Source organism: Jaculus jaculus, chromosome 18 (assembly GCF_020740685.1).
Source record: "Jaculus jaculus isolate mJacJac1 chromosome 18, mJacJac1.mat.Y.cur, whole genome shotgun sequence".
Taxonomy (NCBI): Eukaryota; Metazoa; Chordata; class Mammalia; order Rodentia; family Dipodidae; genus Jaculus; species Jaculus jaculus.
In genome coordinates, this window is record NC_059119.1 from 29,538,692 (window position 1) to 29,564,780 (window position 26,089).

The 26,089-nt window shown below is 44.2% G+C and overlaps 2 protein-coding genes across 2 annotated transcripts in view; one reads left to right on the forward strand and one right to left on the reverse strand.

Annotated features, from left to right (window-relative positions):
* Window positions 1-1,483, forward strand: part of LOC101598678 (mitochondrial import inner membrane translocase subunit Tim23) — a 33,687-nt gene extending 32,204 nt beyond the window's left edge. The window contains exon 7 of the mRNA XM_004658050.2: window positions 987-1,483. Within this exon, the coding sequence (XP_004658107.2) occupies window positions 987-1,102 (116 nt within the window). The 3' untranslated portion in view covers window positions 1,103-1,483. The remainder of the gene's footprint in view (window positions 1-986) is intronic.
* Window positions 1,484-2,844: 1,361 nt separating this feature from the next.
* Ncoa4 (nuclear receptor coactivator 4) lies at window positions 2,845-25,767 on the reverse strand. The gene is made up of 10 exons (XM_045137605.1): window positions 25,642-25,767; window positions 10,999-11,153; window positions 9,730-9,870; window positions 9,469-9,557; window positions 9,105-9,213; window positions 8,029-8,118; window positions 7,067-7,210; window positions 5,272-6,285; window positions 4,753-4,893; window positions 2,845-4,452 (listed from the first exon to the last, which is right to left on the reverse strand). Exons 2-10 carry the CDS (start codon window positions 11,137-11,139, stop codon window positions 4,447-4,449), a joined length of 1,875 nt encoding a protein of 624 aa, XP_044993540.1. The 5' UTR covers window positions 11,140-11,153; window positions 25,642-25,767; the 3' UTR covers window positions 2,845-4,446.
* Window positions 25,768-26,089: the final 322 nt, after the last annotated feature.

The window sequence follows — 26,089 nt, forward strand, 5'->3', positions numbered from 1 at the left end:
GAGGGGGGGATTCCTTTTGTTGATAAGCTAATTTGTGAAATTGACATGAGTTTAGGAGGGGTGTTGGTGTTTCATCAGCACTAACTCAAGGCTACATTATAGCCATTTTATCACCACTGATTCTTGAGTCCAAACTCTAAATGCTGATAATACTGTTTCCACATAAAATGTTCACCTTGCTACCTTAAATCCATAACTACTATCATGACTAGCAGGAAATGACTAAAGGATCCATCGTGTCTAATCTAGAATTGCTCTAATCCCAGCATTTGGGAGGCTGAAATAGGATGATTGCTATGAATTCAAGGCCAGCATGGGTAGTTTTAAAATGAGACCCTGCCTCAAAAACAAAAAAATGCCAAATAAAGTTGCTAGAGTTGCAAGTTGCCTGAGAGAACTCACACTATTAACTCTGATTTTAGGTACACGTACATTAAGTGACTGGGGGAATTATCTCCTGTACTTAGATCATTTTTTATAGTACTTATAAAATACCATTTGTGCTGGGCATAGTGGCACACACCTTTAATCCCAGCACTCAGGAGGCAGAGGTTGAAGGATTGGTGTGAATTTGAGGGTACCCTAAGACTAGAGAGTGAATTCTAGGTCAGCCTGGGCTAGAGTGAGACCCTACCTTGAAAAACCAAAAAAGAAAAAATACCCTGTTTGAAAGAGACTATTTAAAAATTGGTAGTGCATGGGTCCTTTGTAACAAAGTCCTTCCCTTTTGACACTTAAAAAAATGTTTAATTTATTTGCAAGCAGAACGCGAGAAAGAATGGGTGTACCAGGGCCTTCAGCCACTGCAAACAAACTCCAGATACATTATGTATCTGGCTTATGTGGTTACTAGGGAATCAAACTTGGGTCCTTAAGCTTTGCAGGCAAGCACCTTCACCACTAAGCTCTCTGGCCCTTATGGCGCTTTTGTAACCCCGATACTAGGACACTGCTGTGTAAGGCTATTCTACTTTCTTCTTTTTCAGGAGGCCTTCGTGGAGTCGCACGGGGTGGCCTGGCAGGACTAACACTTACCAGTCTCTATGCACTGTATAACAACTGGGAGCACATGAAAGGCTCCTTGCTCCAACAGTCACTCTGAAGATGTTGCCTCCTCATGAATGGAGACACCAGTAGTCATCCAGATCACTTCAGTCAGTCTGGAGCCGCTTCCTCTCTTGTACCTACAACCCCTTTGAACAATTGGAGTTCTGATTTGCTGTGATGAAGATCATGGGTGGCTGGCCAGGATTGCACTCTTTGCCCTTAGTGAGTTGAAGCCAGGCCCTGTGGGGGCTCACTGAGTAATGTTTTCTCTTCTTTGGGGAGGATCTTGCATCTGTTCTCTCCTGCACCCTAACTGGAACCCACTCACTCCCTGGCTTCAGGGCATTCCTAGTGTCAACACTTTGTTACTGTTGGGTTAATATCTGAAACTGGTACGTTGCCCTGTATTCCAAATAAAGGGTGAAATAGAAACTCATAACTCCAACATATAAAACATGGTGTTTTCATATAAAAATATCTGAAGTGTTTGTCCCCATATTTGTATTGAAATGAAGGGCTACTGGTGGCATAAACCACTTTGGTAAGATTTTTTTTCTTCAGTAGAGCTAACACTAAACCTCAAAGTGTCTCAGGTTAATCATTAGAATAGTATGCTAGAACAGTCTGTCCAACAGATGACCTTCATTCAGCATACTAAGTCCTTTCTGGGAATCATTTGAAGTTTTGTAAGCCTTGGGAAAGTTAAAAAACTAGTTTTCTGCAGGGTACATATGTAAATACTAAACAACCTGTGGATATTTGGTTGGACAAAAGTACAATAGGGATTTTTAGTATACATTTCCTTGAAGGGAATCTGGCAGTAAAGCACCAAACCTTCGCGGCTACTTCTCACTGGCTTTGTTTTAACTTGAGAGAGAGTGGGTATGCCATGCCCTCCAACCACTGCAAACAAACTCCAGACACATGCCACCTTGTGCATCTGACTTCCCTGGGTCCTGGGGGAAATCGAACGCGGTTATTTTGGTTTTGCAACCAAGTGCCCTAACCACTAAGCCTTTTCTCCAGCCCCCCCCAACCCCCGCCCTTTTCTTTTTGTTTTTAAGCCTTTTTAAAGATTTTATTTTACTTATTGAGAGGGAAAGAATAGGTGCACCAGGGCCTCTAACCACTGCAAACAAACTCCAGGTGCATGTGCCACCATGCCTTATGTGGGTACTGTGGAATCAAACCTGGGTCCTTAGGCTTTCTAGGCAAAGGCCTTAACCACTAAGCCATATATCCAGCCCTCGTTTTTTTAAGTAAGCATCCTGATAGCTTCATTGGTGGGTGGGTACCTTTGTTGCTTCACATTTCCTATTGAGACTAGTGCCCCTCTGGCACTAGGGGTGAAATTTCCACTTATGACACCCACAACCCCATGTAGCTGAAGATATCCTTGAACTTCTGGTCACCCTGCCCCAGGTTATGGTCATGTACCACCATGCCCAGTGCTTGGAATTTAACCCAAAATTTAATGCATGGTGTGGGCAAGCAGATGTGAAGAGTTGTGTATTTTTAAAGGCTGAAAATTATAGAAATAAGACTCATTAATTTGACCAGGGATGGTGGTGCATACCTTTGACCCCAGCATTTGGGAGGTAGAGCTAGGAGGATCGCCATGAGTTTGAGGTGAGCCTAGGACTTCAGAGTGAGTGCTTGGTCAGCCTGGGCTGAAATGAGACCTCAAAAAAAATTCGTAAGTCATACCAACATGTTTCTTGGTTGTATGTAACCCGAGGTTATCACATAACATGGCATGGCGGAACATTCTGAGTTTTACAGATAACACAACTATGATGTGGTCATTATGCTTTTAATGAAGTTATAAAACTCATCAATGCAAAAGGATGTTTTTCATTAGCATAGTGATTGATGTAAATTACATTTTAATTATAATGCAAGATACAGTGTTAGACCTAAAAAAAAAAAAGCGCAGTTTCGTGCAACCCTAAGATGTCGGGAAGGGTCCCTAACTTGGCGCGCACTTCGCCTTTACAGTGGCCCCAGTGGTGCTGGAGGGCGGGGGCACGAAGGCCAGGTCTTTTTTTTTTTTTTTTTTGGTTTTCGAGGTAGGGTCTCACTCTAGCCCAGGCTCACCTGGAATTCACTATGTAGTCTCAGGGTGGCCTCGAGCTCATGGTGATCCTTCTGCCTCTGCCTCCCGAGTGCTGGGATTAAAGGCGTGCACCACCACGCCCAGCAATGAAGGTCTTTTGAACTGTGGTTCGAACATTCTAGTGAAGATGTATGACAGTGTCATTGTATGGCTAGGGAGTTTCCTTGGAACTATTTCTGATAACATGGGAGTTAGGTTTAATAGTTTCAAAGCCTGAAAACTAGCTAAGATCCTTACCCTGGAGAATTTTCAAGCATTATAAATCCCACTTCTCTACAGAGAAACTTCTTACAACGTGAACATTACTAAGGATAGCAGTACTTTATGAAGTTTCAGTAAACACCCCAAGGCACAAATATTGAACACAGTCTGTTCACTAAGATGGCACGGCATTGTACTTCTCGAGGTCCGTGAATGCTGTGCAGGGGGACAAGACGGTGACTTTATCCCTAGTTAAGAGCACCAGATGTCAATCTCAGCCTCCGTTTACACAGGATGCACCAGTAACCCCTAGGACAGTGAGTGGTTGAGTACTGTATTTCCTATACATCTCACCTTTTCTGCTCTTTAAGCCTGGAGGTCTGCAGGATAGCAAGGCTATTACTGCCCTGAAAGTGTTCTTAAAGCAACAGAATCCTTTTCAGAGCACTCACAGCATACCTTAACACTCAGAAATAAAGGCAAAATTTGTGGTGGCTTAATTTTCAGATGTGGAAAAATATAACATAAACTAAAATATCTAGTGATTAATGTCAAAAACTACAGGACAGCTAATACACACTTTGGTGAGGAGAAAGTACACTGTATTGGTAAAGTTAATTATGTGTGTGAAATGGCCTACATATGAACTCCACAGAAACCTTTCAGAGCACTAGAAGAAAGCCCACAGCAAGAGAACATCTAGAGTAACCCAAAGGTCAGGGAAGTGACTAGTTTGAAACACATTAACACACTCTGATTATAGAAAATTTCACTTTTGTAACTACAGTGTTTAATTTACCATGGAAGGAGGTGAAGGCCTATGCACCAAGATGCTATTTCTAGTGTGAGAGTAATCAAGTCAGTACTTCCGTAAGAAGGAAATGAATCACGTTAGCATCAAAAGCCTCTTACAAAATAACTCATAAGTTGGTGATTGTTCTTCTAGTTCAGAGTGAGGCAGGACAGGAACAGAGCCCACTAATCAGACCCAGAATACACAATGATTTGGCAGGTTGCGGTTGCTCAGCTCAAGGACGCATATGATCATCTGAAAAGGCTGCCGAGTCTAATGGTCCTTCTCTTCACATCTACAAAGAAAAGCCCACAGATAAGTTACTTAATAGGAACAAAGCAAATTCTCATTTCTCAAACTATTTTCTGCAAAGGGATCAGAAAATTTTGGGACACTTAAATCTTGAAAAGATACTCTCTTGAGAGGTATACCTAGTTACAAAGAAACTTCAAGCATAATACTTTAACTTTTTAAGAGTTCTTTCCTACCTTCATGTACAATTACCAAAAATATGACTAAACGGGAAAGCCCTGAGTGAGAGAATACTCAAAACAGCTACCATCCCCTGCCATTCAGACAGGCAGCTTGTACCCACCTGTAAAGGAGTTCGATATAACCACTTGTCTTTATCAACTTGAAGCTGCATACAGGCAAAGAGATCACAAACTGCTGGGAGGCCGTAACAGTCTGGGGGAAAGTTACGTTCTTCTTTTAGGGGTGAATTAAGAAATACTTCCTGCAAGACACAAAGGGTGTGTTGCTTCATGACTCCTGGAAAGCACAACACACACTAACTCCATGAAATAGTACGGGGGGGGGGGCAGCATCTTTCATTGACCAAGACAACAAATATTTGCAATATAACTGCCTGGTTCCTGTTTTTTTGTTTGTTTTTTTTTTAATTTTTATTACTATTTTGCTTTCAGAATGGAGGTTGAAGGCCTGAAAAGTTCATATAATTCAGTTTGAATAATTACAGATCCTCCTGTCTGTATGATATCAAAATTACTACTTTGGCCAAATTTAGCATCTAACTCGTTTAAGAATTTGACCCATTTCCAAATTTTGGAATTAAAGTAAAACTTTAAACTGGGCAGTTGTCCTATGTGCGCACCTGGGCCTTCTTCCGAAGTAGCCACTTGTCCTCTCCAGGGCAGAACTGGCTGAGGTTTCCCATCTTCTTTCCTGGCAGAACCCAGTCGGCAGTGTTGAAGGGGCACCAGGAAGCAGTCACAGGGCTCTTGGGCTTGTCTTTGGCAGCTCTGTCCTCAGCACCAAGCACTTCCTTGGGACTTCCTTTGCAGAAAGGCCTGATGAGCCACTGTGACAAGGAACTGTTCCGGATGACTTGGAAGGAGTCAGAGACTCCAGCAGGAGCCACTGCCTTTGGGGCCTTAGTTGGGTCTGTGAGCGCTCTCCTGTCAGGATGCAGCCACTTAGCCAGGGACTCTCTGTGTCTCTCGGGCTCAGATTTGGGCTCCACGGGCACGCCGTTCTTATCCTTTCCTTCTTTCCTCAGAAGCCATCTGCACAGAGCTTCCTTCTCACAGTTCTCGTCACACACACACTCTGCAAAGCTTGTGCAGGGCTCGTTGGCTTTGCAGACTTCCTCGACTTTACATGGGTCCTGATGGTTCTGGACAAGCCAGTCCTCAGCAGCCATGCTGGGGAGGGAGAGTGGTTTCTTGGCCTCCAAGTGCTCATTCAGACACTTCAGATTGCCCAGGTTTTCAATCTCCACACCCTTGGGTTGGTTACCCCGACAGTTGGTACAGGAGTCGGACTTTACGAGCCACTCACTCACACTGTAGGGCTCCCTGAACACCTGAAATAGGAGTTTCCACTTCTCACTGGCTTCAGGGTCACCATTCTCAGGCTTCTCCACTTTGAGGGGATCCTGAGGCGTCACCAGCCAGTCTGACAGGCGCAGCTCATCTTGATCCAGGAACTCCATGTCTTCTGCCTTTTCAACTTCACTGGAGAAAGTACTGGTGGTAGAACTACTGTTACACTTTGGGGAACTTGATTTTCCAGGAAATTCTTTTTGCTGACTCACGAGGAGCCAGTTTTCTAAGCCCTTTAAGTTGCCCCAGACATTACTGAAGAAACTGCAGGCTCTGGCAGGAGTCTATGAAAATTATCCAACATTAGTTTACAGAAATAATTATTAAAATATGCATTTAGGCAGATGCTAACTGAACACTTATGCTAAGTTGGTCTGCTTTTCTGAGATCTAACTCAAAAAGCATAACCTTTCCCTGGTTCTGTCTCTTAGGATACTAACCACAATCCCAAGCAAACTTGCCCAGACACTGGGTATAAATTCTTTGCTTTAAAAAAAAAAAAAAAAAAAAAAAAAACGCTTAGCTGTTAAGGCTGCTGGCAAACCAAAGGACCCAGGTTCAATTTCCCAGTACCCATGTAAAGCCAGATGCATAAGGTGACACATGCACCTGGAGTTCATCTGCAGTGTGTAAAGGCCCTGGCATGCCCATTCTCTCTTCCTTTCTTATCTACCTCTTTCTCTCAAATTAATTTTTAAAAAAAAGATTTTTAAAAAGTTATTAACTAGAGCCAGGTGTGGTGGCACAATACCTTAATCCCAGCACTCAGGAGGCAGAGATAAGAAGATCACTGTGAGTTCAAAGCCAGCCTGAGAATGCATAGTGAATTCCAGGTCAGCCTGGGCTAGAGTGAAACCCTACCTCGAAACCCCCCCCCAAAAAAATTATTAACTACATATATATTTCATCTTCTATAATTTTCTAAACTATAGGGGCAAGGTGTCACTACTATAATGAAAGATTTAAAACACTTTCTCCAGACAGTGATCAAAAACTAAAAGAAATGAACTACTGATAACCCAATCCATTCCATTTGTGCCTCAAACAGTAAAGGTACCCACATACCTGACTACTCTCGGAGGTCTGCTTTGGGGTGAGCCAGTCCTGGGGGTTGGTGCTGGGTACATACGGAGACTGATGCCCAGTGGCAGGTTTACTTCCAAGAAGCCATTCACTGAGAGGAACAGCTGTGCCTCCGCATGCTGACTTCTGTAGGTCAAAGAAACAAATATTGTTCCTTAAGAAATGTTACCACATGGGCTGGAGAGACGGCTTAGCAGTTAAGCGCTTGCCTGTGAAGCCTAAGGACCCCAGTTTGAGGCTCCATTCCCCAGGACCCACGTTAGCCAGATGCACAAGGGGGTGCATGTGTCTGGAGTTCGTTTGCAGTGGCTGGAGGTCCTGGCGCGCCCATTCTCTCTATCTGCCTCTTTCTCTGTCTGTCACTTTCAAATAAATAAATAAAAATAAAAAAAGAAATGTCACCACAAAAACAAGCACTCTAACCTTGCTCCTGATCCTGAACAAGTCAACTACATGCTAGACCTGGGCCTCAGTTTTCAGGATTTTCAAACAAGGAATTGGATAGGCATGTTGGACGAACATCTGTAATCTAGCACTCTGGGAGGCCAAGACAGGAGGAATGTTAATGTTTTAGCCAACCTATGCTACACTGTTAGATCCTGCCCTCAACACAAACAGAATATAGCTTATCTCTGGAGTTCATCTCAATTCCCACTGCCTTTACAAATAAAGCATCTCTGAATTAAAGGATATACAAGAGAGAATAGCAGCAAGAAACACAAGTGATGTTTTCCTCTGTGCTGCTTAATAATTACTTTCTCTCTCTTACTTAACACAGATAAATTATTTAACATTTAATATTTCAAGAAAAACATTCAACTGCATAAAGTAATTTATCACTGAAAGCTCTTTAAAAATAAATAGTAACCAAAAAAAGATTTAAGTGAATATCAAACTATTCACAAATTAATGACTCAGTTACCTGAAACAAAATAACATTTTACCTGCTCTGGCACTGGGATATAACCCCTTTTCTCTAGGAAAGGGCCAACATTTGATGAACTAGCATGAGACATCAGGTGCTCTGGAACTTGCTATAAAATAAAGACAGTCATGTTATATATACTGGGCTTTCCTATTAAGAGAAACTATGATCCTACATTTCAAAAGCCTGTGCAAAACATCCCTTCACTAGAATAAATGCTGTTCACAGTAAATTCAATGGCCTACAAAGTAATTATCAAAACTGAGCTTTCTATTATAATAACTATTATAAGAAATCAAGCTGGGTATATTGGCACACCACCTTTAATCCCAGCACTCGGCAGGAAGAGGTAGGAGTTCAAGGCCAGCTTGGAACTACAGAGTGAATTCTAGATCAGCATGAGATACATTGAGACCCTATTCCCCCTCAAAAAATCTTCAGGGACTGGGGAGGTGGCTCAGTTGGTACAGTGCTCACCATGCAAACCTGAGAACCTGAGTGCAGATTCCCAGCATCCCTTTGTAATCCCAGCACTGGGAAGGTGAAAACAAGAGGTTCCTTGGGGGTTGCTGTTGAGCTGGTCTAGCCAAATCCATGAGCGCCAGATTCAATGAGATCCTGTCTCAATAAAATGATTTTTGCATGCATATGTACACAAACCTGCCTATACATACACAAATACACACAAGATCAACACTGGAATTGACACTGCTATTTTTTGGTTTTGGAGGGAGGGTCTCCCTCTAGCCCAGGCTGACCTGGACTTCACTATGGAGTCTCAGGGTGGCCTCAAACTCATGGCAATCCTTCTGTCTCTGCCTCCTGAGTGCTGGGATTAAAGGTGAGCACCACCACACCTGGCTTTTCAAGCCATACAGCTGTTTAAACATCAAAATATTCAAAAAGATAAGGAGAATTCTAAGGATTCTATAATTAGAGTCCAAAGAACCACCAATGTATGCTATACTGACTTAATCAGGAAGCTTCTAAAGGTTCCTGCCTTTAGCAAGCCACTCTTCTTATGAAAATTAACTTGGGGGGGGGGGACGCTAGATTTGAGAGACACCTATGAGACTTGAGACCAACTTTACTCACAATGGTCTTGAGGGAGCCAAATGTGGTGATAGTCTGGCGCAGAGCAGCCGTGTCGGCTTCAAAGAGGAGAACAGTTGAATCTTCAGGCTTAAGGGTCAAACTGCCTAATCTGAGAAAATGATAAACGAAATGTGGTTAATTTTCAAGGAATATCTGTTTCAGCTGCTTCTAATACCAAAGCCAAGCTGTGAGCAGTTTTAAATGTTTCACTGTCCTCAGACAAGCACATATATACCAAATAAACAAAATCCATAAACTAGGACTGCTCACAAGAACAGGAAGGCAAGTTATAGTGAACACATGAGATAAGTTACAAATTTGACTAACTACACCAAAGTCAAAAATAAGTAAAAGGATTCTTTACCTCTCCAGGCAAACAGAAACCTGATTGGCAAGGTCTTTGTTCTGGGTGCACTCCAGTTGATGAATGAGACAATTGAATTGGCCCAGTAACTGTAAGAAAAATGCAAACATCTAGCCACAGTTGATACAAAAGGTGTCAGGTGTATCCAGGTTAACAAAGAACACGATGGAACTTTGATCTGCTTCTATCAGTGGTGCAAGACAATGAAATGCTCCAGGAATCCAGAAGCCATGCGCAAACTCTCCCCATGCAGCCTCTTACCCAGTAGAGCTGCTGAGCCTGCTGCTGGAGCGTCTCCTCTTTGAGCTGGTAGATGAGATCCACCTGCTCATACAGCCACACCTCACGGCTTCGGAGACATTCCAGGTGACGACTTATGCAACTGTGAATCTGAGCTTTCACCTAGGAAAAGCATACATGTTGATTCACTGTAAGCCCCAAGAATGAGGATTCCCACAAAAATGATGAAGCTCTTAAATGTTTTGTGGTTCTGAAATCCTTTTGATTATTCGGTGACATGCATGGAGTGTCTCCACAGAAAGTGCAAATACTCAAAATTCTGCCTACAATTTCAGTGGTCTCACAAAGCCACACGGATGCTAGTTTAAGAATCCCAGCCATCAAAGTATATCTGGTACTAAAATCCTCCTCCATCACTCATAAGAGCATCTAGTTTATTTCAGGTATCCCAAAGTAATCAGAAGAAAGTACATAGATATGCTAGATAGATATAATAATCCTTGTGAGTTTTTCCATAATTTTGAAGCATAGCTTTATAAGTTTATCAGTGAAAAACTGCAGACACTAACTTATTTGCTAGCCCTTTTCCCACCTGCATGTAACGAGCAGTCCATTTACCACAGGCCCCGAGTTATGTCAACAGGCAGAAGACCATTAAGGTCAAAAGTTTCAATAAAATCATAAACTAAACTTTTCTGAGAATATAAATAATGATTCATACTGGTGCTAACACAAAAATCCCAAGGGGGGGGTCTCAAGGCAATTATCAGTTATTTAAAAGTATCCACAGAAGTAACTGCAGACATTTTCTAAAGACATTTTCTCTGTGGAACAAAGTTATCTTTCAATGTCATAAGACTGGGGCACTGACGAAATTAATACTATGGAGCTAGCAGGTTTCATTCCGACTTGCAGAATGACAATCTACAGGACTATGCCACCCCCAAGTTAAAAGAAGACAAGGACATAATGAAGTTCCAGTTTTTCTACATCAAATACTGCTCCACTGCCATTGCTCTTCACTGATATCACCGGGCACAGAGACCGCAGAGTGGGAGCAGTCAAAATTCAGACCAAATGGAATCTCCAGGTGCTATCGAGTTTGAAGGCTCTTCCAATGGTTTTATTCACCTTTGGGATTAAAAAAAATCGTGCCAAGCAGCTAAGATCAAGCCCATGAAGTTATGGGCTAAAAAGTTCTGGGTGGCACTATGAAGCTAAGTCATTTGCACTGTTCTAAACAACCCCATGTTGCACCCACACTAAGGGAGGGAAAATTGTGCATCATACCTCTTGCAGGTTGTCTTTAATTTGCTTATCGGCCCGGAGCACTCCGCCAATAGCAAGCTCCAGCTCCCTGCGGGCGTCAGTGCATCTCTGGAGCGGTTCTCGGTTATTGCAGCCACTACTCTGTTCCAGGGAGGGATTCATCCTGCTCACTGTCCCTGAAAAAGAGAGAGAGAAAATAATCAAATAGCACCATAACTACAACCCAAACCACCTTTCAATCACTGAGCAAGTAATTACTCCAACCAGGTGTCATCACTAGTCACATAAGACTATTATCCAAACACATTGTTTTGTTTTGGTTTGGTTTGGTTTGGTTTCTCAAGGTAGGGTTTCACTGTAGCCCAGGCTGATTTGGAATTCACTATGTAGCCTTCAGGGTGGCCTTGAACTCACAGCTACTCTCCCAACCTCTGTCTTCCAAGTGCTGAAATTAAAGGCATGTGCCACCACGCCCATCAACATAAACTCTTAATACTGCCTTCCTACCTCAGCCCACCTAGTCCTACTACAAAATTCCATAGAACTACTTTAAGAACATGGTACATGTGAAGATAGATTTCTGAAAAAAAAATCCAGTAATGGTCCTGACACATTCCTCTAAAACTAATAAAAGAACATTAAGCCAGGCTTGGCAGCAAGTGTCTGTAATTCTAGTACCCGGGAGGCAGATACAGGGGGTCACTTCGTTTCAGGCTTATCTCAAAAGACAAAAAAAAAAAAAAAGAAAGAAAGAAAGAAAGAAAGAAGAAAAGGAAGTCACAACATTAGAATGTTAAGTTTCTGGGTTGAGGAAACTTAAGGATATGGTTCAGCATAGAATTTGCCTAGAACTACACTGCATTTAAGGCAGCCATACAAAGCAGGTGTGACTCTCCTTACAATAAAATAACCAACCATCTTTACCTGTGCCAAAGATGTCTGCAGTCCTCAATCATGTGGCATGCCACACAGCCTGACACAGTGCAATTTTTAACTAAAATATTCCTTTGAGCCGGGTGCGGTGGCGCACGCCTTTAATCCCAGCACTCTGGAGGTAGAGGTAGGAGGATCACTAGGAGTTCAAGGCCACCCTGAGACTACAGAGGGGCTGGAGTGAGACCCTACCTTGAAAAATCAAAAAATAAATAAATTAAATTAAATTAAAAAATAAAATATTGCTTTGAGGGCTGGAGAGATGGCTTAGCAGTTAAGTAAGTGTTTGCCTGTGAAGCCTAAGGACCCCGGTTCAAGGTTCGATTCCCCAGGACCCATGTAAGCCAGATGCACAAGGGGGCACATGTGTCTGGAGTTCGTTTGCAGTGGCTGGAAGCCCTGGTGTGCCCATTCTCATTCTCTCTCAAATAAAAATGAACAAAAAAAAATATTGCTTTGAAATAGGCAGGAAACCCTCAGATACACTCAGTCCAAACTATACTACTAGATCCCTAAGTGAATCTTTTCAATCCAATTACAAGCATCCAAGAGAGGCCAAAATACATAATGGCTCACATTTATTATCCCAGCCCTATAAAATCCAAAGCAAGACTACAGTGAGTTTAAAGGCCAGTCTGGGTTACATAGTGTGTCCAGGATAGCCTATCTAATTTTTTTTTAAAGGCGGCAGGTATTGCCTTATTAGCTACGAACAGAATGTAGCATGAGATTTTAAAAGGTATAAAGCTGACTTGTACCACATGCAATTCTTTTTTTTTTTTCCAATTTAAAATGGATGTTATTCTTCTAACAAGAGATTTTAGTGCCTTATTGTCAGCCACCAGGAAAACCTGCTTCATGTCTCTCTGGCTGCAGCAACATGCTTACTTTGTGTTGCTATTACTGTCCCTCCTCCTTCTTTGGGGGCAGTCAGCTGCATAGCCCTGATCCTAAGAAAGGACCAGTGCAAAAGCTTGCTCATGCTGTCAAGAGTGAACTCAACAGATGACTGGAAACCTGGGCTAATTTATAAAGCAAGTGCACATGAGCTACCTAGTTTACTGGTTGCCTTCAATAATAATTCACCACTTGTTTCATGTTTAGAGGTCTCTCTGGAATCTAAAGCCCATCTACACTTGCATACTTGGGACGCTAGTGACCACTCAGGCCTCTCTTTTCTCTGGAAAAAAAAATGGAGAAAATGTCAAAGAACAAAGTCACAACTTAAGGATTGTTTATGGGGAGAGGAGGTATGTAAATGCAGTCTCTCTGTAGCCCAGGCAAGACTAGCTCAGCATCTCAAATGCTGGGACTACAAACATGCACTACCATAAGCACAAGTGAAAGATCTTAACTGACTTTCCCCACCCTATTCGGGAATTAGAAAATACTTCCTTCCATAAAAATAAAAGTGCTATCAAAAACTGAGCAGGAAAAGCAGGGCCTAAGAAAGCAGAAGCAAAAGAAAAGGCTGACTGGTCATTTTGAAGTTAGGATCCTTGTAAGTAGGGAGAAAGAGAACAATTACTGATCACTTAACATTTGGTCATTTCAAGTCACTTCTTTTTACATGAAGATTAAGGCAGAGGCAATTTCATTAACATGCTCTCAGCTTTTTTCTACTTCTGATTTACTACTTCCTTTTTTCTTTTCTCTTCTTTTTTTTTGGGGGGGGTAAGATAGGGTCTCCCTATAGCCCAAGCTGACCTGGAATTCACTCTAGTATCAGGGTGGCCTTGAATTCACTGCAATGCCCTACCTTGGCCTCCCAAGTGCTAGGATTAAAGGCATGTGTCTCCATGCCCAGCTTTTTTTTTTTCCTCCTTCTTTCCTTTTGTTTTTAGGTAGCCCAAACTGGTTTCCAATACTCTGCAGTCCTAGCTGGCCTGGAACTCAAGACCCTACCCAAGCTCAGGCTTGCAAGCATGTGATATGTCACACTGTTGGCTGCCTGCTCCTGATTTCTTATGAGGGTGTCAGGAACACAGTGTGACTGCTGTGATCTTTAGCCTACTGTTGGCCCAGGGAAGTAGCAATACCCTCTGTAATCTCTAACAGTAATATCACAGAAGACTACAGTGAGGTGAATGAGGGCAACAAGTTGCTCAATTATATTATAATTACATATATATATATATACATACACACACACACACACACACACACGAAAGAAGCACTTTAAAAGAAGCCATCTTAGGATGGATACACACACACACACACACGTAGAATGAGAAAGGGTGAAATTACCTCTAATTCTAAAATTTAACCTAAAGATACTGAAAATGCCCTTCTATCTTCAGCTTCTTAATCCAAATGACCCCAAAGAAAGATTGCCTTACTTTTTTATATGTTGGATCAAAGTTAATTACTTTCTAAAACTTCTTTGTTTCCAGTAATGCACTAAGCATTACTCTGAAAATAAAGAAGAGGGAGGGAAACTGTCCTCACACAAAAACCATAACAGAACCCGATGATCTACAAACTATACATGCAACCCTTTAAACAATGCTTTGCACAAAACTAGTTATGAAGTCTCAAGAGCTCCAAGCCAGAATTGAGCAACTAACCACTAATTTCCATCTCACTGTTATCATACGGTTTGACCAGAAAATTTCAAAAGAGCTGTAACTCTTGTAACCTACACAAACCACAACTGAAATTTGGGGAAACTTTCTGGGTGTGTAGATCAGAGTATGTGGGAGGCCTTAGGCTCAATCCTTGGCATCAATAGTAAAGTTGAAAACCCCTTCACTCTTTCTGTAACACAGACCCACATCTCATGGATGAAGCCAAGTCCCACACAGGATAAATAACTCCTTCAAAAGGCACAGCTATCAGGGGTCAAAATGGGTTTAGAACTATGGCTCCCAACATCTAGTTCTGGGTTCCCTCTTACAATTGGCCTCCTTAGTGCATAATCACTTATAAATAAACTTTGTTATTTATTTGTTTTTTTTGGTCTTTTCAAGGTAGGGCTGCATTCCACCCCAGGCTGACCTGGAACTCACTCTAGTCCCGGGACGGCCTCAAACTTAGTGATCCTTCTACCTCTGCGTCCCAGTGCTGGGTTTAAAGGCATGTGCCACCTCACCTAGGCTTTTTTTTTCTTTTTTTAATTTTTAATTTATTTATTTGAGAGCGACAGACACAGAGAGAAAGACAGATAGAGGAAGAGAGAGAATGGGCGCGCCAGGGCTTCCAGCCTCTGCAAACGAACTCCAGGCACGTGCGCTCCCTTGTGCATCTGGCTAACGTGGGACCTGGGGAACCGAGCCTCGAACCGGGGTCCTTAGGCTTCACAGGCAAGCGCTTAACCGCTAAGCCATCTCTCCAGCTCTCACCTAGGCTTTTTATTTTATTGTTGATTTTTGGTTTTTCAAGGCAGGGTCTCACTGTAGTGTCAGGGTGGCTTTGAACTCACAGCGATTCACCTACCTCTGCTTCCCCAGTGCTGGGACTAAAGGCATGCACCACCACACCCAGCTATTATATATTTATTTTTAGAGCAGTCTTCATGGTGTTCCTACCTCAGCCTCTGGAGACATTGATTATGGGTGTGAACCACCACACCCAGATTAAATGATCTCTATTTACTAACACCAGAGTTTAAAATTACCATTCTAATGGTCTGCTATTAGCTTCCATAAAGATTCTCAGTACATTTTCATAGTTCCTAAAAACTATAAACACAATTTTTTCAGAATCATCTACCTTGGATGACACTACAAAAAGTACACAGTGCCCAGGTTGTTATGATAAGCTCAGAATAATCAAAATACTGCCAGTACCAGTGCCAAGTAGAAAGGATTCGATTCCAACATGTGCAATCACAGGACCCAGGACCTCGTCTGTGGCCAGAAGGGAGGTTCAGACTAATTATCTCTTCATCCCACCCTCCAGCTCTCTTTGCCAGCTCGCTCCCCACTTCTAAGAACGCCCAAGCTAGTAAGAATGAAGCCACAGGCTTGCATACGTTCTATGGTTCGCCAAGTGCCAATGGGTTATTTCCCATGTGGCACAACCAAGCGAAACGATAGGTCTAAGAACAGAAATGAGGATTTCTCTACTTTGCCTCCCGCCACTTCTTGCCTTCAACTTGTTCTTCAATCAGTTAAAAACGGATTTTGAATGACAATTCATTATCTCAAGAGTGTCCTCATTTTACTAGAGCCTGGGGCCACTCGAAATTCTCCACCCAGGCAGTCCCCGCGGCTCCCCCAGGACCTACTTTTTAAAAGCAAGCAAATGAAGATGGTCGTTTCGGGAAGGGAGGTGGCAGGGAGCTCAGCGCCGGCGGCAGTAGGATTCGATCAGTAGACCTCCCGCCCTCCAGTGTGCTGCCTGCACTGGTAACTAACTGCCAGCGGTAACTGAAAAACCACCGCGAAATTCCACCACCTGATGGCAGAATTAAGTAAGGCTTTTCTGGTTCAAAAAACTAGAAAGCTAACAGTAAAATCAGCCAGAGTGACAGTGACTCATGTGGCTTTCGAGGCTTCCCCGCTGCCCTTTCCAAGAGCCACGCAAGAAGCCTGACTACGGGGATGGGCGGCGGCGCGCTCCCGTCCCCGCGGCTCCCCAGCCCCACGCGGTCCTGTCCCCGCGGCTCCCCCTCCCCCGCCCCCTTTCCCTGTACCTCGGACGGGATCAGCCAGCAGCCGCCCAGGGAGCTGAGGCCCTTTATCCCTCAGCGGGGTCAGGTGCCTCGGGCAGCGCCCCGCCCCTGCCCCACCCCTGCGGGCGCTCACCCCCCCACCCCACCCCGCCTTTTGCCTAGGGAGCTCGAGCTCCGGGCCCCAGTTTTTGGACAGTGTTGGCAGGCAGCCTTGGAATTCTAGCCTCCCGGGTGCTGGGATGGAGGCCGGATACAGGGAATTCAGGGGACGCGGCAAGGGTCTGATAAAGGCCTTCACACGGGGACTTGCCTACCGAGAGTGGAGGTACGTCAACAGGGATGAAACCCAAGCTGCGCACAGAGATAGGGCTTGTTGAAAACAGCAAGGAGCCGGGTGTGGTGGCGCACGCCTTTAATCCCAGCACTCCAGAGGCTGAGGTCGGCAGGAAGGAGGACTGCTGATTCCGAGGCCAGCCTGGAATACAGAGTGACTTCCAAAATACAGAAAATAAAGTGGTGATTCATGCCTGTAATCAGGAGGTTCAGGCAAGCCTCAGCTACATATGGAATAATTTAAGGCCAGCCTCGGCTGCATATGACCCAGTTTCAAAGAAAACAAAACAAAATCCCTATGGTTACTTAAGACCTTGAGTTAAACTGTACTAGCTTTCTCCTTTTCATCCCTAAAATCAAGCAATGCATCTCACACAACCACCTTATAGTTTTATTTACAAAAGGAAATGTATATGTGTGTGTGTGTATGTATGTATGTATGTATGTATGTATGTGTATTTGGGGGGGTTCAGGTAGGGTCTCCATCTAGCCCAGCTCCTGGCCTGGAACTCATTGTGATCCTCCCTGAATTCTGGGATTAAAGATGTATGCCACCATGCCAGATTTAAGTTTTGTTATTTCTGGTGAGGGAAAGAGTTGTCCATTTGGTGTTTTGTTTTGTTTTTATTATTTTAGAGAGAGAATTGGTGCACCAGGGTCTCAACCACTGAAAGTGGGCACCAGACACTTGGGCCACCTAATGGGCATGTGCAACCTTGTACATGCCTCATCTGGCTTACTTGGGATGTGGAGAGTAGAATGTAAGTTTTTATGCTTGGCAGGCAAGCGCCTTAACCACTCAACCATCTCTCCAGGCTCCCCCCCCCCCCATTTTTTTGGATGCAGGGTCTTACTCTAGTCCAGGCTGACCCACAACTCACTCAGCAGCACAGGTAGGCCCCCAACTCACAGCAATTTTCCTACTTAAGTCTCTCAAGTGCTAGGATTAAAAGGGTGTTGCTACACACCCAACCAGTAATTTCTGACATCCTTTGAGCAATGTAATTTAGAAAGCCACAAATCATTGTATGTTCCATACACACTAGCTAACTTTTCTTCACTTTGATTTGCTCTAAAATTCTTTCCTGAAGTATGTGTAGTCAAAGATCTGGCTTTACCTAAGTGGAAGGCCTCTGGTGAGGGTCTTCTCAGCATTGGCCGCTATGCTGGGCAGCAGATGGGAGCATAGTCTCTTGTCTTTGAGGCCTTGGTCTCGTCTCCCCTCTCTCTCCCTCCTCCCCCCACCCCACACACACAGTGCCCAAGCCAGCCTTCAACTCACCATGTTCCTTCTACCTCAGCCTCCCAGTGCTGGGACTGAAGCTGTAAGCCACCACACTTGTTTTCAGGTTTTTTTTTTTTAAGGAAAATACTTGCTTTTTTGGTTTGGGGTTTTGTTGTGTTTTTGTGTTTTCTTGGTATGGTCTTGCTCTAGCCCAGATTGACCTGGAATTCACTATGGAGTCTCAGGGTGACCTCGAAACTTATGGCCATCCTCTTACCTCTGCTTCTAGCCTGGGCTAGAATAAGATCCTACCTTGAAAAGACAAAAAAAAAAAAAAGAAAAGAAAAATTCTGGATCCCAGAAACTGGGTGCTTTACTGACTATGTGCTCACAGGTATCCCTGCTAACTCGGATATCTGAGAGATGCTTAATTGCCCTTAATATTCTTCCTCCTTGGTGTCTTTTCATGTGGTTTTATTTACTCTTCCTGTTCACAACAATGGTTTTATATGCATAAAAGAAAGCAAGTATTAGCTGAGCATAGTGGCACACACCTGAGGTAGGAGGACCGCAGTGAGTGAGAGGCCACCCTGAGACTCCATAGTGAACTCCAGGCCAGCCTGGGCTACAGTGAGACCCTACCTTGAAGAACCAAAGGAAAAAAAAATACTCTCTAGACAACACATTTTGTGAAGAGACAAAGAAAACTAGACACACCTCTAAAAGCTAAAGGTTAACACTGCATGTTCCCTGTATTTCACATCACTGAATAGAAAGAATTCTTCATTAGTTAAAGTAAAACTGATGTCAACAGCCCAACAACAGCTAAGCAATCCCAGCACTCAGGAGCCTGAGGCAAGAAGATCATGAGTTTAAGGACATCCTGGGTTTTATCATGAGTCCAAAGTCAGCCTAGATATAGCAAGATCCTGCCTCAAAAAGCCCTGGGAAGCCGGGCGTGGTGGCGCATGCCCAGCACTCAGGAGGCAGGGAGGCAGAGGTAGGAGGATCGCCATGAGTTCAAGGCCACCCTGAGACTACAGAGTTAATTCTAGGTCAGCCTAGATCAGAGTGAGACCCTACCTCGAAAAACCAAAAAAAAAAAAAAAAAAAAAAAGCCCTGGGAAAAGGGAGCCACAGCAGATCAGGATGTGGGTCTGCTCTGATTCTTGGCTATATTTTAATAAACTAAGATTTTTTTTTCTAGCCATTTCACTCCAAGTCCAGTGTGGATATCTTGTCCAGCTTGGCACTCCCAGTTTTGAACCTCCTCCCTACTATGTTTTTCAGTCCCAATCACTACCTTTCCTGATCAAACACATAATTCATTAGTTTTAGCCAACAGAATTGCTGCTGCCTCCTTCATGCCTACTGTAATCTATACAGATTTCCAGCATGACTCCCATCAAAGACCTGTTACCCTTGTTGCCCACCTGCCTCCTTAGCCTGAGGGCTCCCTGAGAGAACACAGTACCTTATTTAGCTGTGTCTACCCCAATGCGGAGGAGATGTACCTTGGCCTATCAACCACTGGGTGATTCCCATTCTGTGTGTGCTACTGAGTCTGCCTAAAGAGAACACTGTCTGTAGCACTGGACAAGGTCGGCCCTGAATTCAACAGATTTTCATTTTCATTAAAGGATGAATGAATAAACCATGAGTGAGTTTAGACTAATCACAATAGTTTATTTCTGTTATGAACGATGTTCCAGTATGGCCTGTATAATTAATGTATTAGAGGAAAATGCTCTAATGCTCTAAGTATTTCCTCTACTGTTCACCCCTAGGGCTAAGGATGAAATGCCAGGGCCTCACATACTCTAGGCAAAGGCTCTTCCATGGAGTTAAACCCCAATCTGCAGTTCAGACAAGCCTAGAACTCACTACTGTACCAAGGATGACCTCCAAATCTCTCTTTTTTTTTTTTTTTGAGTTTTTAAAAAATGTTTTTTATTGACAACTTCCATAATTGAAACAATATCCCATGGTCAAATCTCTTGCCTCTGTCTCCTGAGTGCTAAAATCACCAGCAGGGCCAGCACACCTCATTAGATTAATATAACAGTTCCATGTTTCCAAACAGAACAAAACTTAAAATTGGCAGAGTATTCTCATGAAAATCATGATCCTAAGATTGGTGCTGAGGTCAAGGGTCTTTCAAGCCACCAGACCACAAAGCTCAGATTCAAAAGCAGCAGAGGTTTGTGAGATAAGAGGAAATGTCTGTTATTATTGTGCAACCAACTCAAGACTTTGTCCCTCAGACTTTTTTTTTGCATTACCACAGAGTTTCCAAGTGACATCAACAAAAGCTAGACAGGCTTTCAAAAATGAGTCTGTGTCCTATCTTCACCTTGACCTTCCAGTCCTAAGATAGTCAAGGGTAGGTAAACAAGTTACTTATCTGTCACCAAAATAAGAATACCAATTTCTCTCTGATTTTACATGATAAATATCTTATGGTTTTGATTTTCTCTACTTGAGCAAACAAATGATCAAATCTTTTCCCTCCAAAATTTAGGAGACTAGCAGTAAAGCCAAAGTAAAAATCAGAACATTCCTAACAAGTCTTTTAGAAGCTTCTTACCTGTGGGTGCAGTGACAAGCAAGCCAATACCATTTAAGCTATTGCATTCTCTCGTCACTGAACCAAACTGCGGCATTTATAGAGCAGTCAAGATTAATCAGAAACCTCAAAAGCCCCAAACACTCTAACCCCCAAAAGGAACACCTTGATTCTACCATGCAACCTGGGATAAGAACAGCTATGAGCACACAGTGAACCATTCAGGCAGAAAGCAAATACAAGGACTCTCCTCAAAATAATTATGCTGTTTACTTGCCTAGGAATCTATCTAATGTAGGCAGTATGCATGACATGGCAGGACTGAAGTATTATAGACTTAACTGTACACTTGCAAATGATGACTGGCATGTTATGATTTAACAATCAAAGACGACAAGCTAAGGATAATGTGAATGAAAAGCATAAAGCACTCCTGATGCCACTTGCCAGGGGCCAGTGTGGACCTACTCCAGTGGAGGCCATCCCATCCATGGACATCCTATGTTGAAGTGATGTCTTTACCAGGAATGCAAACAAAGTCAACATGAAACCTTGAACATAAGTCAAAGAGGGGCTGGAGAGATGGCTTAGTAGTTAAGGCACTTGCCTGCAAAGCCTAAGGACCCAGGTTCAATTCCCCAGTACCCACATAAGCCAGATGCACAAGGTGGCATGTGCATCTAGAGTTCATTTGCAGTGGCTAGAGGCCCTGGTATACCCATTCTCTCTATCTATATGTCTCTTTCTCTCCCTCCCCCCCCCTCAAATAAATAAACAAACAAATTTTTTTAAGTTTTCAAAGGGCTAAAATTCAGCAGGAAGAGTGATAAAACAGGGCTGGAGGGATGGCTTAGAGGTTAAGGTGCTCGCCTGCAAAGCCAAAGGACCCAGATTCTACTCCTGGGTTCCACAAAAGCCAGATGCACAAGGTGGTGCATGCTTCTGCAGTTCATTAGCAGTAGCTAAAGGATCTGGCGTGCCCATTCTTCTCTCTGTGTCAAATAAATAAAATAAAAAGAGTAATAAAAATACCATAGCTGCCTCATGACTGAACTTAAGCCAATATAAACATACTGGTTTCTCTTTCATTTTCAGACAGCCCAGGTTTGTCTCAAATGTTCAATCCTCCCACCTTAGCCTCCTAAATGCAAGGGTTGCAGGCATACACCATGGTGGCTGGTATTTGGTCCCCTTTCAATCACTTTAAGCTTGCCTTTTTAGAGGCAGGGTATCCTTAGAAACAGTTGATAGTGAAACCTAACCTGGTACCTGTAATCCCAGTACTTGAAAGGTAGAGGCAGAGGCAGAAGGGTCAGGAGTTCAAGGTTATTGGTAATTACACAGCAAATTGGAGGTCAGCCTAGACTGTGAGACCATGTCTCCAAAAAAATTAGCCCGGCGTTATGACTGGCGCACGCCTTTAATCCCAGCACTTGGGGGCCAGAGGTAGGAGGATCACCATGAGTTCCACACCACCCTGAGACTACATAGTGAAAGTGAATTCCAGGTCAGCCTGGGCTAGAGTGAGACCCTACTTCAAAAGTGAAAAAAAGAAAGAAAGAAAAAAAATATATTAAAACTAGAAAAAGTTGAGGATTAACACATAATGCCTAACACACATCAGAGCTATGTAAACATCAGTTTTAAAACTGCTTTTAGCCGGGCATGGTGGCGCATGCCTTTAATCCCAGCACTCAGGAGGCAGAGGTAGGAGGATCGCCGTGAGTTCGAGGCCACCTGAGACTCCATAGTGAATTCCAGGTCAGCCTGGGCTAGAGTGAGACACTACCTTGAAAAAAAAAAAAAAAACTGCTTTTAGTCAGAGCAAGACTAGGATAATGAAGATGCTACAAAGCTTCTCAATCTAACATGTCACCATTCCTTCTTTCTGGGATTCCCATACAAACCTCAGGACTACTGCCAGCCTTCCCTGCTTTCGCTGGGCTATTTCTCGAGCACATGGATGCTTCTATCTTAGGACCTGCACTTTCTCCCAAACATCCTCACATGTCTCTCGGGGTTGGCTTCAGGGTCATCTCAGGGAGGCCACTCTTCGCTGTCTTCTATTTTAAAAACTCTTTCCTTTTTCCACAAACCCTTCTTATGCTTTGTTATTCTCCACAGTGCTTATCACATGACTGGCAGAAACAACACATTTTTGGACACCCTTCTTCAGTAAATGGTCTATAAGTTAGGTGATCAATAATTATTTGCTGAACAAATTCAGTATTTACATACAGTCTACTATGTGTCAAGACTTCTTTTTAATATTTTATTTATTTATTTATTTGAGAGACAGACAGGGTATGGGCATGCCAGGTTCTCCTGCCACTGAAAAGGAACTCCAGATGCACGTGCCACTTTGTGCATCTGGCTTTACGTGGGTACTGGGGAATTGAACTTGGGCTGTTAAGACTTTGCAAGGGAGTGCCTTCAACTTCTGAGCTATCTCTCCAGCCCAAGACTTTTCTTTTATTAACATATTACTTGATTTATTCCTAACAAAGCTTTAAGGTAGATAGCATCATCACTTTAAAAAACAAAACAAGGCCGGGGCATGGCATGCCTTTAATCTCAGCACTCAGGGCAGAGATAGGAGGATCACCATGAGTTCAAGGCCACCCTGAAACAATACAGTGAATTCCCGGGCAGCCTGAGCTAGAGTGAGACTCTACCTGGGGGAGGCAAGGGGGAATAAGGCCAGGTGACTCAAACACCTTAAATCCCAGTGCTCAGGGAGGCAGAGGTAGGAGGAATGCCATGAGTTCACGGCTACCCTGAGACTATGTAATGAATTCCAGGTCAGCCTGGGCTCCTGGAAAACCCTACCTCAAAAAGGGGGGGGGGGGCTGGAGAGATGGCTTAGCGGTTAAGCACTTGCCTGTGAAGCCTAAGGACCCCAGTTCAAGGCTCAATTCCCCAGGACCCATGTTAGCCAGATGCACAAGGGGACGCACGCGTCTGGAGTTCGTTTGCAGTGGCTGGAAGCCCTGGCATGCCTATTCTCTATCTGCCCCCCCCCCCCCCCTCTTTCTCTCTCTCTCTCTGTCACTCTCAAGTAAATAAAAATGAACAAAAAAAAAATTTTTTTTAAACCAAACCTGATAAGGTTAAATACAACTACAGTCACAAGCTTTAAAGCAGAAAAGTCAACATTTAATCCGTAGTCTACAGCACACCACCACCACCACCACCCCTGGTTTTCTCAAGAAATCATTCAAGGATTAAAGCCTGTGTATTCATTCAGCAAGTATTTGAGGACTAAAACTGAGGATACAACAGTAAACCTGCCACCTAGTGGAGAATTTGTGTCAATGACCCACCAAAAATAAATAACAAAATATTAAATTTCTGAAGCCAGGGGTGGTGGCATACATCTTTAATGTCAGCACTCAGAAGGCTGAGGTAGGAGAATCCCCATCAGTTTGAGGCCAGCCTGGGCTCCAGAGTAAGTTTCATGTCAGCCTGGACTAAAGTAAGACCCTTCTTCCAAAACAAGAAAGAAAGAAAAACACAAAGCTGGGTGTGGTGGCGCACACCTTTAATCCCAGCAGTCAGGAGGCAGAGGTAGGAGGAACGCTGTGAGTTCGAGGCCACCCTAAGACTCCTACCTTTACTCTCAAGTGCTGGGATTAAAGGCAAGGGCCAGTACACCTGGCCCTATGTTTGAAAATGCTTATTTGTTCCAAGGGGATAATGTAACTGTAGAGACGTGATTACACATCAACTCTCATAAAACTTTAAATGCCAGGGATTTTTCCCAAGAAACCCAAAAATAAAGGGTCCGGGGGGGGGGGGGGGAGAGGAATATTACAGGGCTAGACTTTATCTCATTCACTAATGTGGACAATTCTACAAGTGAGCAAATCTTCAAAAGGAGAGTTCCTTAATGAGCCACAGGTACTAAATGCATCTCCCAGAGTCGTAACACCAGGCACAGTCTGTTTTCAAAGACCAAGTAGGAAGTGCAAACCCAGGGCAGAAATGAGCTAGCTCCAGCTGCCTGTCCCAGCCTCACTCATATTGCAAACTACCAAGTGAAAGTCCATCCACACCAAATGTTAAAAGAGCTCCTCCTGCCTTAGCGTCAGACCACTCTAAACCCCATCTCCTCCTGGTATATCCTGTCAAATTGTTCCCATTACAAGAAATTAGTTCCATCAGATGGCGCAGTGTGACCATTTCCTTCAACCTGGGCACACAGCCTTATTTTAAAAAAAAAAAAAATGCTGATTAAGCCTCATACTTAATACCCAGCTGGTGGAGGCTTTTGGAGGTGGAGCTTGCTGGAGGAGGTACGAGCAATTATAGTTCGGCCATGCTTACTGCTACTTCCTCCCTGCTCATGTGAAGATGTGATGATCAGAGGGCTGCTCCTGCCATGCTCACCCCTCCAAACTGTACGCTAGAAATAGACCCTTTCTTCCAGGAGGACGGGGGGGGGGGGGGGGGGGGCGGAGATTTCTGCTTGAAATCAATCACTGAACAGACAAGTTCTCTCCTGGTCTGAAGAATGGAGATAATGAGTCACTTTTCAGGACTGCTGGGAGCATGAAATGGGATGTCAAGAGTAACAGTGTGTGGGGCACACAGAGCGCCCCCACCCCCGCTGCCCCAGAAAAGCAATAGTGCCGGCACCTGCCAAGCCCTTAAGAATGGCTGCGCCCCGGGCGCCGTGCGGGCCCAGTCCCCACTCGGGCAGAGGTGGGGACGGCGGCCCGGAAGGGACACCGGCATCCCGCACCCTGGTTCCCCGAACCCGCGGCCAGGCCCAGGGCAGGGCGGGACGGCCCGGCACCGAGGACGGAGAGGTCGGGCCTCGCGCGCCGGAAGACGCAGCCCGGGACCCGGGGTCGGGTCGACCGGGAAGGGAAGGCCCCGGCGAAGGACACCCGGAGCCCGGCGCCCAGCACCGCTTCCTCGCGCGTCCACCCGGCCCCGAGGGACATCACCCGCCGAGAGCCGCGCCCCGCCGGCCGCTCGCGTCCTTACCAGCTCCGAGGGCTTCCGTGCGGCGGACCCGAGCGGAACCTTCGATGGACCCACACACCCCAAGTCCTACGAGCCACGGGCCTGAAAGGCAGAGTTCTCGCGAGAGTACGGCCTTCCTCCCACGCCTTCCCGAGAGCCCTCTGACAGTCTCGCGAGATCTCTGCTCCCGTCAGCCCCAAGCCTGGAAGGCTGAGTGCGGTCGCCAGAGCTCTCCCTGACCCCGGTCCTGGGTCCTTTTCTATCATCGTAAATAAATCGAATTAAATGAGGCAGACGTGTTTTGAAACACTGTGTTAAGCAGAGAAATATCGTTAGTGAGTCTCTCATACCAAATATTGGGATTTTATTTAGCCTTAGCGTTCATATGTAAAAGAATACATGTCAGAAGACCATATACAGCGTTAACGATGCCACTTCTATGCAGACCAAATCAAATGCTTTTTCCAGA